This window comes from Idiotropiscis lumnitzeri, chromosome 9, assembly GCF_059441095.1.
Source record: "Idiotropiscis lumnitzeri isolate Australia: NSW breed Sydney's pygmy pipehorse chromosome 9, RoL_Ilum_1.0, whole genome shotgun sequence".
Lineage (NCBI taxonomy): Eukaryota > Metazoa > Chordata > Actinopteri > Syngnathiformes > Syngnathidae > Idiotropiscis > Idiotropiscis lumnitzeri.
The window spans coordinates 13,088,697-13,102,909 of record NC_142399.1 but is presented as its reverse complement, the minus strand read 5'-3'; the positions used below and the strand labels follow the sequence as shown (position 1 = coordinate 13,102,909).

At 45.4% G+C, this 14,213-nt stretch overlaps 1 protein-coding gene across 1 annotated transcript; it reads left to right on the top strand.

The window, feature by feature from the left end:
• Positions 1–5,291: 5,291 nt before the first annotated feature.
• On the top strand, positions 5,292–7,705 carry LOC148330309 (early growth response protein 2b-like). The gene is made up of 3 exons (XM_088304920.1): positions 5,292–5,544; positions 5,656–6,261; positions 7,100–7,705. Exons 2-3 carry the CDS (start codon positions 5,795–5,797, stop codon positions 7,440–7,442), a joined length of 810 nt encoding a protein of 269 aa, XP_088161046.1. The 5' UTR covers positions 5,292–5,544; positions 5,656–5,794; the 3' UTR covers positions 7,443–7,705.
• Positions 7,706–14,213: the final 6,508 nt, after the last annotated feature.

Below are 14,213 nucleotides of genomic sequence, written 5' to 3'. Positions count from 1 at the left end.
ACATGCGGCCGCAAATCCGATGACACGACTACAAAGTCGATCATCGAACTGCGGCCAAGGGTGTCCTGGTGCCAAGTGCACATATGAACACCCTTTTGTTTGAACATGGTGTTCGTTATCGACAATGCATGACGAGCACAGAAGTCTAGTAACAGAACACCGCTCGGGTTCAGATTGGGGGGGCCATTCCTCCCAATCACGCCCTTCCAGGTCTCACTGTCATTACCCACGTGAGCATTGAAGTCCCCCAGCAGAACGAGGGAGTCTCCAGGGGGAACGCTCTCCAGCACACCCTCCAAAGACTCCAAAAAGGGTGGGTACTCTGAACTGCTGTTTGGTGCATAAGCACAAACAACAGTCAGCACCTATCCCCCCACCTTAAGGCGGAGGGAGGCTACCCTCTCGTCCACCGGGGTGAACCCCAGTGTACAGGCGCCAAGCCGGGGGGCAATAAGTATGCCCACACCTGCTCGGCGTCTCTCACCTTGGGCAACTCCAGAGTGGAAGAGTGTCCAACCCCTCTCAAGAGGACTGGTACCAGAGCCTACGCTGTGTGTGGAGGTGAGCCCGACTATATCTAGTCGGAATTTCTCTGCCTCGCACACCAGCTCAGGCTCCTTCCCCACCAGAGAGGTGACATTCCATGTCCCAAGAGCTAGTTTCTGTAGCCGGGGATCAGAGCGCCAAGGTCCCTGCCTCTTGCCGCCGCCCGACTCACACTGCACCCCACCCCTTTGGCCCCTCCCACAAGTGGTGAGCCCATGGGAAGGGGGACGCACGTTGCCTTTTCGGGCTGTGCCCGGCCGAACCCCATGGGTGCAGGCTTGGCCACCAGGCGCTCGCCGACGAGCCCCATCTCCAGGCCTGGCTCCAGAGGGGGACCCCGGTGACCCGCGTCCGGGCAAGGGAAAACGTGGTCCAATATTTTTGAGCATCATAAGGGGCTTTGGTGAGCCGTGCTTTGTCTGGACCCTCACCGAGGACCTGTTTGCCATGGGTGACCCTACCAGGGGCAAAAGCCCCAGACAACTTAGCTCCTAGGATCATTGGGACACGCAAACCCCTCCACCACGGTAAGGTGACGGCTCGCGGGGGGTATAACAGTCCTTCTGTATTTTAATCAATCAAAATCCTTATATGACACCATTACAGATGGGCGATCACACAGTTACAGTCAAAACAAGAACAATCCAACAAGGAGGAGAACATCCATCCATGATCCGATCTGCTTCTCCTCAAGAGGGTCGCGGGTGTGCTGGAGCTTATCCCAGCTGTCTGGCGGTCCAACCTGAATTGGTTGCCAGCCAATCGCGGTCGAGGAAAACATTATAATTGCAAACAGAAAACTAAACGTTGCATCCAGAACTGAGAACAGTAAACACTGACCAAATGTACATTAAGTAAACGCAACAAAACAACAGCAGTTCAGCACATTACAACACCATAAGGAAGATTTGCAATTGCTAAATCAATGTGAAGAGCCAAATGCCACACATCAGAGCAGGTACAACTAAAAATGTAGCTTTATCCTTTCGGATATTATTACCCCACACACTATATCAATAATATATATTAATAATAAATATGTCAAGAAATATATCTATGGGAAATAATACATATAAAATATTAATACATTTTTCATTATGACACTTTTGATAATCAATTACATTTTTTGGAGACAATGTTGAGTGTAAAATTGTCAGAACCACGTCATTTGAGCCGCAATAATCTGTAATGTATGTGGTCTTCCATGAAAGCAAAATGATTATTTGTGTTGAATCCAAATATGACTTTACAAACATCAGCTTTTACTTTGGAAAGCAACAATCAACATTTTTGCCAATTTTTTGACAGATGTTCCCAACCAAACGTTTGTACGTTTGCTCGACTGCCTATTTGAAATAATACCATGCATGCTTTGGAGTACTGTAAAAGGGATAGAAATTTAAAACTTTTTTTAAAAATCTGATCCATCAATTCATTGAAAAAATAGTCAACAAATGAATTGATTATGTCAATAATGGTCTGTCTCAGCCTTAAATCTAATCCAAAAGGTCATTCATGGACATAGAGTAGCTAATAAAGGTTACTTTGTGCGAGCAATTGGATGAAGAAGCTCCAAACAAAGTCACTCGATTAGATTCTCAGGACAATCGTATTGTTGGCCCCCGCGCCGCCCCTCCTTTTCCCCCTCCTCCTCCTCCTCTTCTTCTTCTCCTTCTTCTTCTGGGCTCTTTGTGGCTGCAGCCCACTCGGACCCGGGCGATGATGACCAGCAACTTTGTGCTTGGGCCGCCCTCAACCTCCTCCTTCTTGGTCTTCCTCATGCCGACGTCCTCGCCGTTCTCTTTGTGCTTCTGCTGCGGGGCGTCGGGTTGTGTGATCCTCCACACCACGACACCAACGACCAGAACAAGACCAAGAAGGAGAGGAGGACTACAAAGAGGAGGAGGAGAGGAGCGCCGCTGAGGTGAGTTGGATGTTTTGTGCCAGACTGAAGCCCGATGGAAATGAACAAAGTGGACTTTGAAACGGTCTCGTTGGATTTCAGTATTCTGATGTACTCAAAGAGCCAAATTGAAGGTCCAATCTCCAGTGGTCCAAAAGGAAATGTTCTTTGCTTGACAGCAATCAAATGAGCTCCTGCAAGGCAAAGCATGCAGATGCGATTGAGTTTTGTGAGGCCTTTGCATTCGTTTGCATTGAAGTGAAGTAAGATTACCAAAACATTTGGAGAAGTAGACGAAAGTTTAATTGCGACAAATGGAGATGAAGTTTTAAATTTTTGTGTAAAACAATCCCATTAACTTCATCCTAGCAAATCAAATTAGGAATGTTGATCTTTTTTTTTTATTATTAAATCAATGAAATGAGAACAAGAAGAACATTTTTAGCAGCAAATCCAAGTTAAATTGTGAAAAATGTTCACATTCTTATTTAAATCACCTTTCAGTTAAAAGAAATATATATATATATATATAAATATATATAACTTTTTAATTGGAATTGCGCACAAATTGTGTTTGCATCGCAAAGATGACAGAGAATCTATTCAATGAGTTGAGACCACTGAGAACATTTTCAGGAAAGAGCATGCATGTTGGGACAATTGAAAAAAGAATTGGGGACAATTGTGACTACTGGAGATTGTTTGCTGACATTTCAAAAGTTGGATGCCCAAAAAAAACAATTAAAAAAAATAAAAACATCAACTGAAGCGCATCCTCATCAACACCTTTGACATGACTGACGTGATATATTTGAGTTGACTTGTGGCACATTTTTCTGTCTTTGCCTTTGCATTGAGGGCCACATTTCATCAGAAGGAAATCGGCACAACTGATTGTGAAGGCCCAAGGCAGATAAGATTGAAATGACAACACATCGAAGCTGAAATCTGATTGGACAAAAAATAAATTAACATCTAGATACACTCACGGAAAGCAGTCCAGTCAAGAGAATTGCTACCAAATGAACACAATAGGCAATTTGAATGATGTCATATATTCAATGGGCAAATGTTGCAAATTGCGCTCACAAACGTTGGCCGGCGTTTGTGATCGCGTTTCGCGACCAAGCGCCCAGCCTCTGATGGCTTTCCACGTTTGTCTCTTGGGACCAATCGAGCAAGAGCGAACGGCAATCCGAGGCTCAGGTGTTACGCGGCAAGCGTGAGGGTTCAAAGGTCGGCCGGGCCTACCTTTGCCACGTTTGCAGACCAGAGCAGCTCGGGCCCAGACAAAGATCCATATTCACCAAAAGCGCCAATGACAGATGATTAATCGGCGCGCTGTGGTTCGCCGAGCCGCCGGACCCCCGGCTGACGCTCCAGCCACCAAACACAAAACCAAACCCCCCTCGGAGCCTCCGTGCACGGAGGTGCGTGGGCGAAGGGTGGAAGCGGGGTATCGTCCCCATGGAGCTCTCCTTGTGTGTGTGTGTTTGCACGACGAGTGGATCGCACTGGCAGAAAGAGAAACAGTGCACGTGTGTGTGTGGGAGGCTTTGAGCTCCAAAAATGTGTGTGTCTGTGCGTGTGCAGTGACCAAGCCCCCATCTGGCAGTGGGTGGGCGGCGCGCCACATATCCACAATGGCCAGCAACATTTTTGGAGGTGTGGGCGTTGAAAAGGCTGCGAGCGCAGGCTGTGCACGTTCAGCTGACGCTCATGTGAAAGTCAATCGAATACGCTTGTCCTTCATCGGAAAAGCCGACGACTCCTTCAGGAACCTTCCAGAACAGAGGTGGGCAAAGTATGGAGCCGAGGGAGTCCTACAGCCCGCTCTGATCTTCAATTCAGCCTGCTGATTATTTGCATTGACATCATTCCCCAAATATCACGTGCATTCATTTAGCTGTTTCCTACCGCTGTCACAGGAGGAAAAAAAACTAAGTTCAGTAGCGTTTAATGTGATAAATTTCCCCATTGTGGGACTAATAAAGGACATCTTTTATCTTTATAAATTTCACCTTATATCGTGATAAGATATCACCTTTCTAACATGAACAAAACAAAGCAATACCTTCCGGTTCAGGGCACTGGCGGAGTTGTGTCTTTTCATTGTTTCTTATATATCAAAGTGACTTGTTCAGCCAAATGTGGAAGTCAACCAACATATGTTCTAACAAGATCATTCACATTAAAAGGGGACATTTTTTACCATGTAACATGTTATTGAACTTATGTTTAGGAATTCGGCAGCAATATGCTTCCACATAAATAAGCCAATATCATGCAACTTTCAGCTTTGAAAAAGAAAATTTCAAACTTATTTGGAATCATTATTATTAATTTCTGTTTAATCACATTTCATTTTACCAATCACTAAAATGGGGGCTGGTTGTTGGACACCTGTGTTTGTACAACATACATCAGGCATGAGACTTTACACAGATGTGATCAGCAGTATCAGCTAGTTTCCTTTTGATGCAAAATTGGTCAGAATCTGCCCATCAGTCGATGATGTCATTGATTGGAAAAAAAAAAAGACATTAGCGCAACAATCTCATTTGTTCCAGGGACGTTTTGGATTTACATCCATAATAATCCAAGTTATCGCAACAACTGCAGGTGATTTTGTTTTTCAAATCTTTTTCTATATTTTAAAATAATTGGCTGTATTTTTCTATTTCGCTTTTGTGTGTGTCAAACTGGAAGTAGAAGTAGCTCTCACTTTCAAAATGGCTGGTGATGCTTTGGTCTGAAGTGTGGAGAGGAACCTTGAACCTTGTTGGGTCCGTGTGTGGGCTCACAGACATACGCGCACAGGCACATGCACACGCACAAGCAGGATGTGACATTTATGGCGGTTGCTTGTTGTTTTGGGAGCTCGTGATGGCGCATGGCCGGCGTGTCCACAAATGGTCAATGACGTCACGGATTCCATTTAAAAGCCACGCAGGAATTCCCGAGTGGTACTTTTTCATGGGCTGTCACGATGAGCTCTTTAATGGGCTCTCTAGAGTCCATGTCCGCATTTGTCGTCAAACAAGAAGAAGACAGACAAGAGGCGCAAACAAAAGCGCAAGACGGAGATGAAGCCGGTAAGCTTTAGACGTCAAAATCGTGTGCCGCCTGACAATTCCCGAGTTAAATGTTGTCCTAAACTTGCCTATTTGTCTGTCTAACTACCTGTCTGTCTGTCACGCATGCAGGTGAGCGTCCCCTCGCGCACTTCGTGGCAACTTTTCACACGTTCACCGCGCATTGGGCCTGGACGCAGGACGAGCGTGGAGTGACGCGGTGGGCGTGGTCAGCGCAGACGTCGCCACACCTGCAGCTTCGAACGACGTTATGGCGCATGGCCAGCCTGACGTAAGCCACATGTACGCGCCTCCCTACACGCACGCGCACACGCACCTGCACCCAGCCCCGCCCTCGTCGTACACGTGCAGCGGCGGTGACGTGTACCAGGATCCGTCCAATGGGGGTTACCTGGCCGCGCCCACCTGCGGCGCGGTGGCCTATCACGCGGCGTCCGCCTACAACTCGGTGCCAAAAGCACCGCTGGTGGCAGACTACAACGTAGGGGGTGTTTACCCTCCCCAGACGACCTTCCCGGACCGGAAGTCGGTGGCGGCGTACGCCTTGGACTCTCTCCGCGTGGCCCCTCCACTCACCCCCCTTAACACTATCCGCAATTTCACTCTGAGCGCGCCGCCGCCGCCCGCGCCGCCGATGCCGATTCCGATTCCAACTTCCGCCGCTGGCGAAGGGCCGCTCGCCGCGGCCTTTCCGGCCCACCACAACCTCCCGCTCAGGTACGGACCGAAAACTAAGGCGGTTATCTCTGTGTCAAACTCAGGCCTGGGGACCCTATCTGGCCCTCCGTCTCATTTTATGTGGCCCACATAAGTATTTCCACATATTCCCCTTATTTGAGTGCTCAAAATGGGCTCAAACTAGTGGACGTCAGGGCTAGTGATGTGTTCTTGGAAGAATGCCACACGTTAGTTACGTCAAAACTCCAGATTTGTTATATTTGATCAATATGTAAATAAGCCTCGCTCCGAATGGATTGCTGTTCTCCTCCATAGTAATATGCAAAAGAGCTTTGTATGATACAACATAGCCAATTATGTCATCATCTACCACTGATTAGAATTCTAAAGGCAAAAAGGTTCTTTGCGTCAATATTTTCTATGTGCCCCCACAAGTCGAAACAGGCTATTCTGATCTGCGTTTGCGGAATACGAATGAAGTATTTGATTACATCCCTTTTCATCAATAACATTTTTGTCCTGGACTACCACCGTCTGCTGTCGACTGAAATTGACGTCAAAGTGCCCTTGTAATTTGCACCGCGACCGTCACGTGACCAAAAAACAAAAAACAGAAAACAGGTGAACTGAGAAATAGGCAATGCGAGCCGAGGGCACTTTGACGTCAATTTCATGGTGTACATTTGGTTATGCGGACTTCATTCACAATATCAGATACAGCAATAAAGTTCCTCATAAAAAAAACACCAAAAGCATTAATGTGGGCGGAATTTTTGGGGAGGTTGCAATATGGGATGACCGTTATTTGCATTCATTTCATTGGGAAACGCTGCTTGGTGCGCATGGAGTGACGTGGAATGTGTTTGCTCCGCCTCAGGCCCATCCTGCGTCCGCGCAAGTACCCGTGCCGGCCCAGCAAGACGCCTGTGCACCAGCGGCCGTACGCGTGCCCGGCAGAGGGCTGCGAGCGGCGCTTCTCGCGCTCGGACGAGCTGAGCCGCCACCTGCGCATCCACACGGGCCACAAGCCCTTCCAGTGCCGCATCTGCATGCGCGCCTTTGGCCGCAGCGACCACCTGACCACGCACGTGCGCACGCACACCGGAGAGAAGCCCTTCTCGTGTGACACCTGCGGGAGGAAGTTCGCGCGCAGCGACGAGCGGCGGCGGCACGTCAACGTCCACCTGAGGGCCAAAGACAGGAAAGGCCCCGCCACCTGACGTCACCGGCGGCAAGCGTGACGGCGCCCACGTCTCAGGGAGTCGACGACATTTCAAACGCAAATTGGACTAGCCGCAATTGTCTTTCTGACTTGTCATTACATTTCCAATACGTCTGCAATACAATTGTAGAAACCCACTCGCAAATTACGAATATCTGCACTGAAATTGTATTTTGCATTGTTTTGTATTTCTTCGCTCTTACTCCATTTTGTGATATCTTCCCTTTTTCGCCTTGCTAAATAAAAACTTGATTCATGATATTTTTGAAAAGGAACATGTAGATATCTCTAACCGGAAGTATGATTAGTAGTAGTTACATATATCAACAAATCATTTGCAGATGAAATTTGACATCTGCAAAAAATTGCGATCTGCAACTCTACGAATTTGATTCTGACAAGCCCATAATTACACTCAGATATTTTTCAAATATGAAAGGAATGTGTAACTGGAATTATGACGAATCAAAATCTAATTTTAGATATAGCCAAACAGAACTTACGGATCTAAAATTCAGTTGCGGATACAACAGTATCTAATGTCTGGAACTACTTTCAGAGAATTGATTCTGACTTGCTGTATTTCCAGTTTAGACATCCACAACTCCATTTTACAAATTTGATTTAATCTGAAACGTATGCAAATGAAATCTACGTGCAGAAAAGGCAAAAATGGTGTTGCATGTCTGAAATGCAAATTGTGGGTCGACAAAAGTACGAGTCATCTTGGCGGACGCTGATCACAACAGCAGCCCCCATTAAGAGAATTATTGATTAAAAAAAAAGTAAATTAACACTTGTGATTGGAGAGTCGGGAATGATCAATGATTATGAACCTTACTGCGGTCAAAATCATTCATACTTCTCAACTTTGCAATCACTACAAAGTGCTTTTTAGGAACTATCCAGGTCTGCAATTTGGACCCGACTCAAGTTCTGATTTCGAGACGGACAGCATGGGGGTGTGGCCTAAAAGAGTGACATCACACAATGAAGGCTTGAAATTTTCCATTTTCTAATGATAAATGGAGATGTTTTTTGCCCTTTTCTACTAGCAGTCTGATGACGAAATGTTTTTTCAAAGTACATTTTTGTGTTTGTGTGCAACATGTTTGACACTTTGTGCTCCGAATAAAAAAAAGCTGCTACTCGCTGCTCTTAACATGCATGTTGTAGTTCTTTAGGGGTCAAATGTCGCAACAACGGCAGGCTCCCTGCTAACACAGTGAAAAAATGTAATGTGTGCACGATCGACACAAAACGCTCAACATGCTCAGTGTCTTATCACGTTTATTAGTTGTCATAATTAATTTTTCCACTTATTCCAAGTGATTCTTGATCAGCTTTCACAATGAAATGTTTCAAAGTTGTCATGGCGACCGGCAAACAATCCACCGTTCCATTAAGCAGCTTGAACGATGCTTGGAAGTAGAAATTATTTGCGATCGCTATCCAGGCGGCGTCATGTCAGTCAAGAGCGCCTCCTACCGGCAGCATCAGTCATAATCCGACAGTGCCGTCTATGGCAGTTATTTTCAACCACGCTCGCGGCACCCAACCAAACCAGTCAATATCGCCAAAGTCTTTTGTCCTTGTTCAACTATCTTTGCCAGCCACGGTGACAGGTAGAATAATTCCGTGCTCTTCCACAAGATGGCAGAAGAACATTGTTGAGCTGTCGCTTTGCCTTCAACCAAACAATAATGCCGTGTTTGTCTCAGAGGACATTCAAGAAAACATTAATTTGTTGGTTATATAATGCACCTTGACTAACGAGCTGATTTCAGTCTCAGACCAAGCGCCTCACTCAACTATAACTAACTATATCAAAAGTGTTTCCTCAGGGGAATAAATTTACATTTTGTTGTTGTTGTCGTCATCGGGAAAATAGCCGTGTCATTTATACATAAAAAAAAAAAGAATTTAAGTGGTTTTATTAAGAAAGTTTATAAGTATCATGACACACGGGCCGTGTCCAAATTAACAGGCTGCGACCTCCGAAGGCTGCTTTTTCGGCCGCATGACGTCACTTTCGGCGCGACACGACCGCGCGTGGTGTCCAAATTCACGGCTGTCACGTGCGACCTTCGAATCCAGCCTTGGAATTGGTCTTCGTTTCCATGGAGCCAAGGCCGCTTGGCGCAACATTTACGTTACGCCCCCATGTACTTTGCTCCTCTGTTCGACGCAGGCGATAAGTATTTGCGGTGGATTTATAAACGGCTTGGATAATCAATGGATAATGAGCGACGTGCGCCAGACCGAAGGCATCGGCTTAGCAAAACATTTGTATTATTTCATTTTAAACGATGGAACCCGAACTTTTCTTCATTTTATTTCACTTTTTAGTTTATTTCCATTTTGTTCTTGAGGAGAGGAGGATCACGCTTTCCCATCGCAGAGTTGTCCTTTATCGAAGGAATGAAGTAAGTTCTAAATCCGTCTATCAGCATTTTCACACTATTACCAACATTGACAGGTCAATAGGGTTATAACGTGATTGTTACAGATGAACTAAAAACATCAGTGGTGCAACTTCAGTAGTACATGTGTTAACTTCATAATAGAACAAATATCGAATGGAAATGATAGAATTATATACATTCTGAAAGAGTTTTTATGAATTTAGATACTTGTGACGGCTTAATTGTCCCCGTGATTAGTTTGTAACCAAACACATACTTTTACATATGGCAAAACACCAGAATACCACTAGAGAGTTTAGGGCCAGAGTTATTAAAATTATGTTGGTGATACTGTAGGAATGATGCAAGCAAACGAAACAAGTACAATAATTAATGCGTTCATGTTTTTTTTTTTTTTTATTCAAAACATTAACAGCCAAGAAGTCCATACTGCAGGATAAACCTGGGTGTGCCAGTGTTGGATCGTTTTTTCAATGGAGAGGATCTCCAAACAGACTTTCGCCTGAGCAGGGACTCTTTCAGAGTGTTGCTGAACCTCCTGGACCAAGACCGACGACATGGATGGGGTGTCGAGATAGAGGTCCTTGTCTTTCTCTTCTGGCTGGCGAGTGGGGCATCATATCGGGTGGTGGCACGAGCATTTGGGAAGCCACGGTCCACTGCCCACTACATCATCCACCGGGTCACTGGGGAAGTGGTGGCTCTTCGCCACAGAGTCATCCACTTCCCCAACACTGCAGGAGACCTTCAGGCAGTGACCCAGGGATTTGCAGGGCTGGCGAAGCACCATGCATTTGCAAGAGCTGCTGGAGCAATAGATGGTTGTCATGTCCGAATCAAGCCTCCAAGTGGCCCTGATGGTCATGACTACAAGAACCGCAAGCTTTTCAGCAGCATAATCATGCAAGCTGTGTGTGACCATCAGGGTCACTTTCTGGACATATTCTTGGGTTGGCCTGGATCAGTCCACGACTCCAGGGTCCTCCGGCACAGCCCTCTTTACCAAAGAGGGCTGTATCCTCCTCCAGGGCACTTCATATTGGCAGATGGAGGGTATCCGTGCCTCCAGCGACCACTCCCCCTCATCACTCCTTACAAGCGGCCGGTGCAGGGCGTGGGGGCCCGGCGCTTCAACGTTCATCATTCCAAGGCACGCTCAATAATTGACAGCACAATTATTGAGCACAGCCACACAAACATGGCAAAATATCAGAAGATGGAAAAATAGATTCAAATACAATGTAATGAATGGTTAATAAATCTATCCCATCTTTTGTAGTGACATTCACTTTGGAATGATGAAGGTGAGATTCCGGGCCATCTTTTTCCACGCCCTGGAGGTGCACCACACCTTTGCACCACATGTAAGTAAATAAAAAAAAAATGTATAATTGATACTTATACTTTCAATATGTTGCTCTTTATTCAGGATCAAATCATGTCCTGTTCAGTGCAATAACTATCAAATATAGCTAATATACAGCATTTCCTTTTTATTTCTTTTAGGTCATCGCTGCCTGTGCCGTCCTCCACAACATCTGCCTTGGGGTGGGAGACCTCATGGCCTCGGAGGACGAAGGGGAAGAGGAGGCTGCTGTGGAAGAGGTGGCTGACACAGTCGCTGGAGTGCAGTGGAGGGACCACCTGTCTGCTCAGGTGTCTGCCCTGGAGGAGGTACCAGAGGACCACGAGTATATTTAGGTATTTAAATACTTTTAACTGCACAATGGTATTTGAGCAATCATCCCATCAAATATGCCACAAAATAATCTTTAACTGAATCATCAAACAGCACAGCCACACAAACATGGCAAAATATCAGAAGATGGAAAAATAGATTCATATACAATGTAATGAATGGTTAATAAATCTATCCCATTTTTTGTCGTGACATGGCAGCCATCTATTGCCCCGACCATCCCTGCAAACCCCCACGTAATGGATGACGTAGTGGACACTGCAACCGGTATGATGCCCCACTTCAAGTCACGAGAGGAAGATCAGGACTCTTGCTCGTGCCCCATCCATGTCATGGGTCCTGGAACAAGGGTTCCATCCATGCTCCAAATGAGTCCCTGCTCAGGCGAAAATTGGCAAAACAGCACTGACACACTCAGGTTTATCCTGCAACAGTTATTAACTGGGAAATGCTTTTTTATTTTCTGTGAATAGTTACTGTGAATTATAATGTACTTAATTTATGCCTTGTTTGTCCACCAGTTTTTCAATAAATTAAGTTTGTAAGCAAAACAGACATGGTGGAGTCTTCATATTATTGTAAAAGTTTTGGTCTTTCACAAACCTGGCCTTTTTCACTTTTGTCTGAAGAAGCTGATCTCAAGATGTGACTGGGATACGAACTAGTTCATCTGTTTTAAAAGTACCCCGGTTTTTGTTTACTCTTAAATGAATGTTATCTAAATTTCAGTCTTGAACACCAAGCATATTTCACTCATTTTTTATTTTGATCTATCAACTTTTCCATCAAACTGAAAAACCTTTCAAATGTCTCCCTCCTCTCAGTTGCCCTTCCCTCCTCTGCCAACCTCTGTCTCTCCAATTCCTGTCTCCGCATTGCCAAGTCGAGTCTGGATAGTTTGATCATTTCATCCTCTCTCCTTCGCTTTCTCCCTCTCGGTCGTTGCTCCGGCTGTTGGCCTCGCTCTTCTTCTTCTTCTTCTTCTTCCTCCTCCTCCTCTTGCGTCACCCTGGCCCGACTTGGCCCTGGGAGTTCTTCAGGGATGGCCTGACTTGGCCCTGGTCTTTCCTCAGGGATGGAGGCAATTAGGACAGGGGGGGGTGATGGACGGTCTCTGTCCGAGCACTCCATCCATAAGTTCGAACCAGGGCCAAGTATCGGCAGTAGCTCTCCCTGCCACCCCTTCGCCAGTGCCTGGGTTTTTGCAATCCTTTATATGAAAAGAAGCAAAAAGATAAAACAATTATATCTTCATTTTCACACACAAGAAAAAGAAATGTGGACTTCCATACTTTATACTTCATTTTTAAATTATCCCATTTTTTTTTTTGCCTGCAGGGGCGTCACTTTGCCCTGCAGCTCGAGCTTTTCCACGATGGTCCTGTATTAAATAAATAAAAATGCATGCAAAAATAAAGGAAGAAAAAACGGGTAAAAAAGATGCAAATATTAGTCAGAAATCCTGGTGTTATGGGTAACATGCAGATTTATGTACTTCAGTACATTAGTTCATGACCGTTTCAGTGCGTTTTATCATGTTAATGTGGAGGGTGATTCGTATATTATTCATTAATATCAGTAATTGGGGAGCACATTGTCGGGGGTACATGGAATTTATACAGGGCACATTCTGTGCTAGGATAAACAGCTGCGTGTTAGCGCAAATCTAATTCAAACACAAATGGCTGATGAATGGAAACTAAAATTGCTATAGTGGGTCTCGCCATTCTTATGCGTTTTCCTTTTGATATTTTGAGTTTAAATGGATGGAAATAAGACAATAACCCGTCAAATATTTTTCCCGATAGTAATTGTATTTTTACCTCCATGCTGTGGCTGCGGAGAACTTGGCCCCTGTAAAGAGGCTGTCGTACTCCCCGCACAGCTTGATCAGCGCGGTCATCTCCTTGCTCCCTAAAACATAAGGGAAAGATTAAATAAAATAATGCTAACATGCAGAAATAAGACAATTCAAATGTTTCAGCCGTACTTCCTATGCAATAGTTCTTAGAGCTACCTTAGTTATATTTGGCCGATATCGCAACTAATAAAATTATCTTAATCTGGAGCTAAATATCCAAACATTGCTGCCCAATATGTCTCATGAGTGATGTTTTAATATTGCATATAAATAACTTATACTTACATCTGAAAGTGCACTCCGATGAGGCGGAACATGTGGCTTCGGTAGTTTGCATCTTGCGAGTGTAGAACGGCGTAGAAGAAGAGCGAGGCTTTTAAGGCTGCGAAGGTTGCATGATCGTAGCCTTCACTCAGGGCCCGTTTCCATGGAGTTTCCATGGAAACGAGGACAGATTATAAGGCTAGTACTCGGAGGCCGCGTGAATTTGGACACCGGCGTAAGCGTGCTTGTCGCACCGGAAGTGACGTCTTCTGTCCGCCATATTGGACATCGAAGGACGCAGCCTAATTATTTGTACGTAGCTATCGAGCCTGTCCAAATTCACCACGGGTTATGCGGTCCATATAAGGCTACTTGAGGAGGAGCCTTCTTAGGCTTCGAGGACCCAGCCTGCGAACTGGCCTTCGGAGGTCGCAGCCTGTTAATTTGGACACGGCCACGGTGTTGAAATTTTGTGTTGGGTGTGGTCTAGCAATTAACGCCTGAAGGCTTACAGCAGCA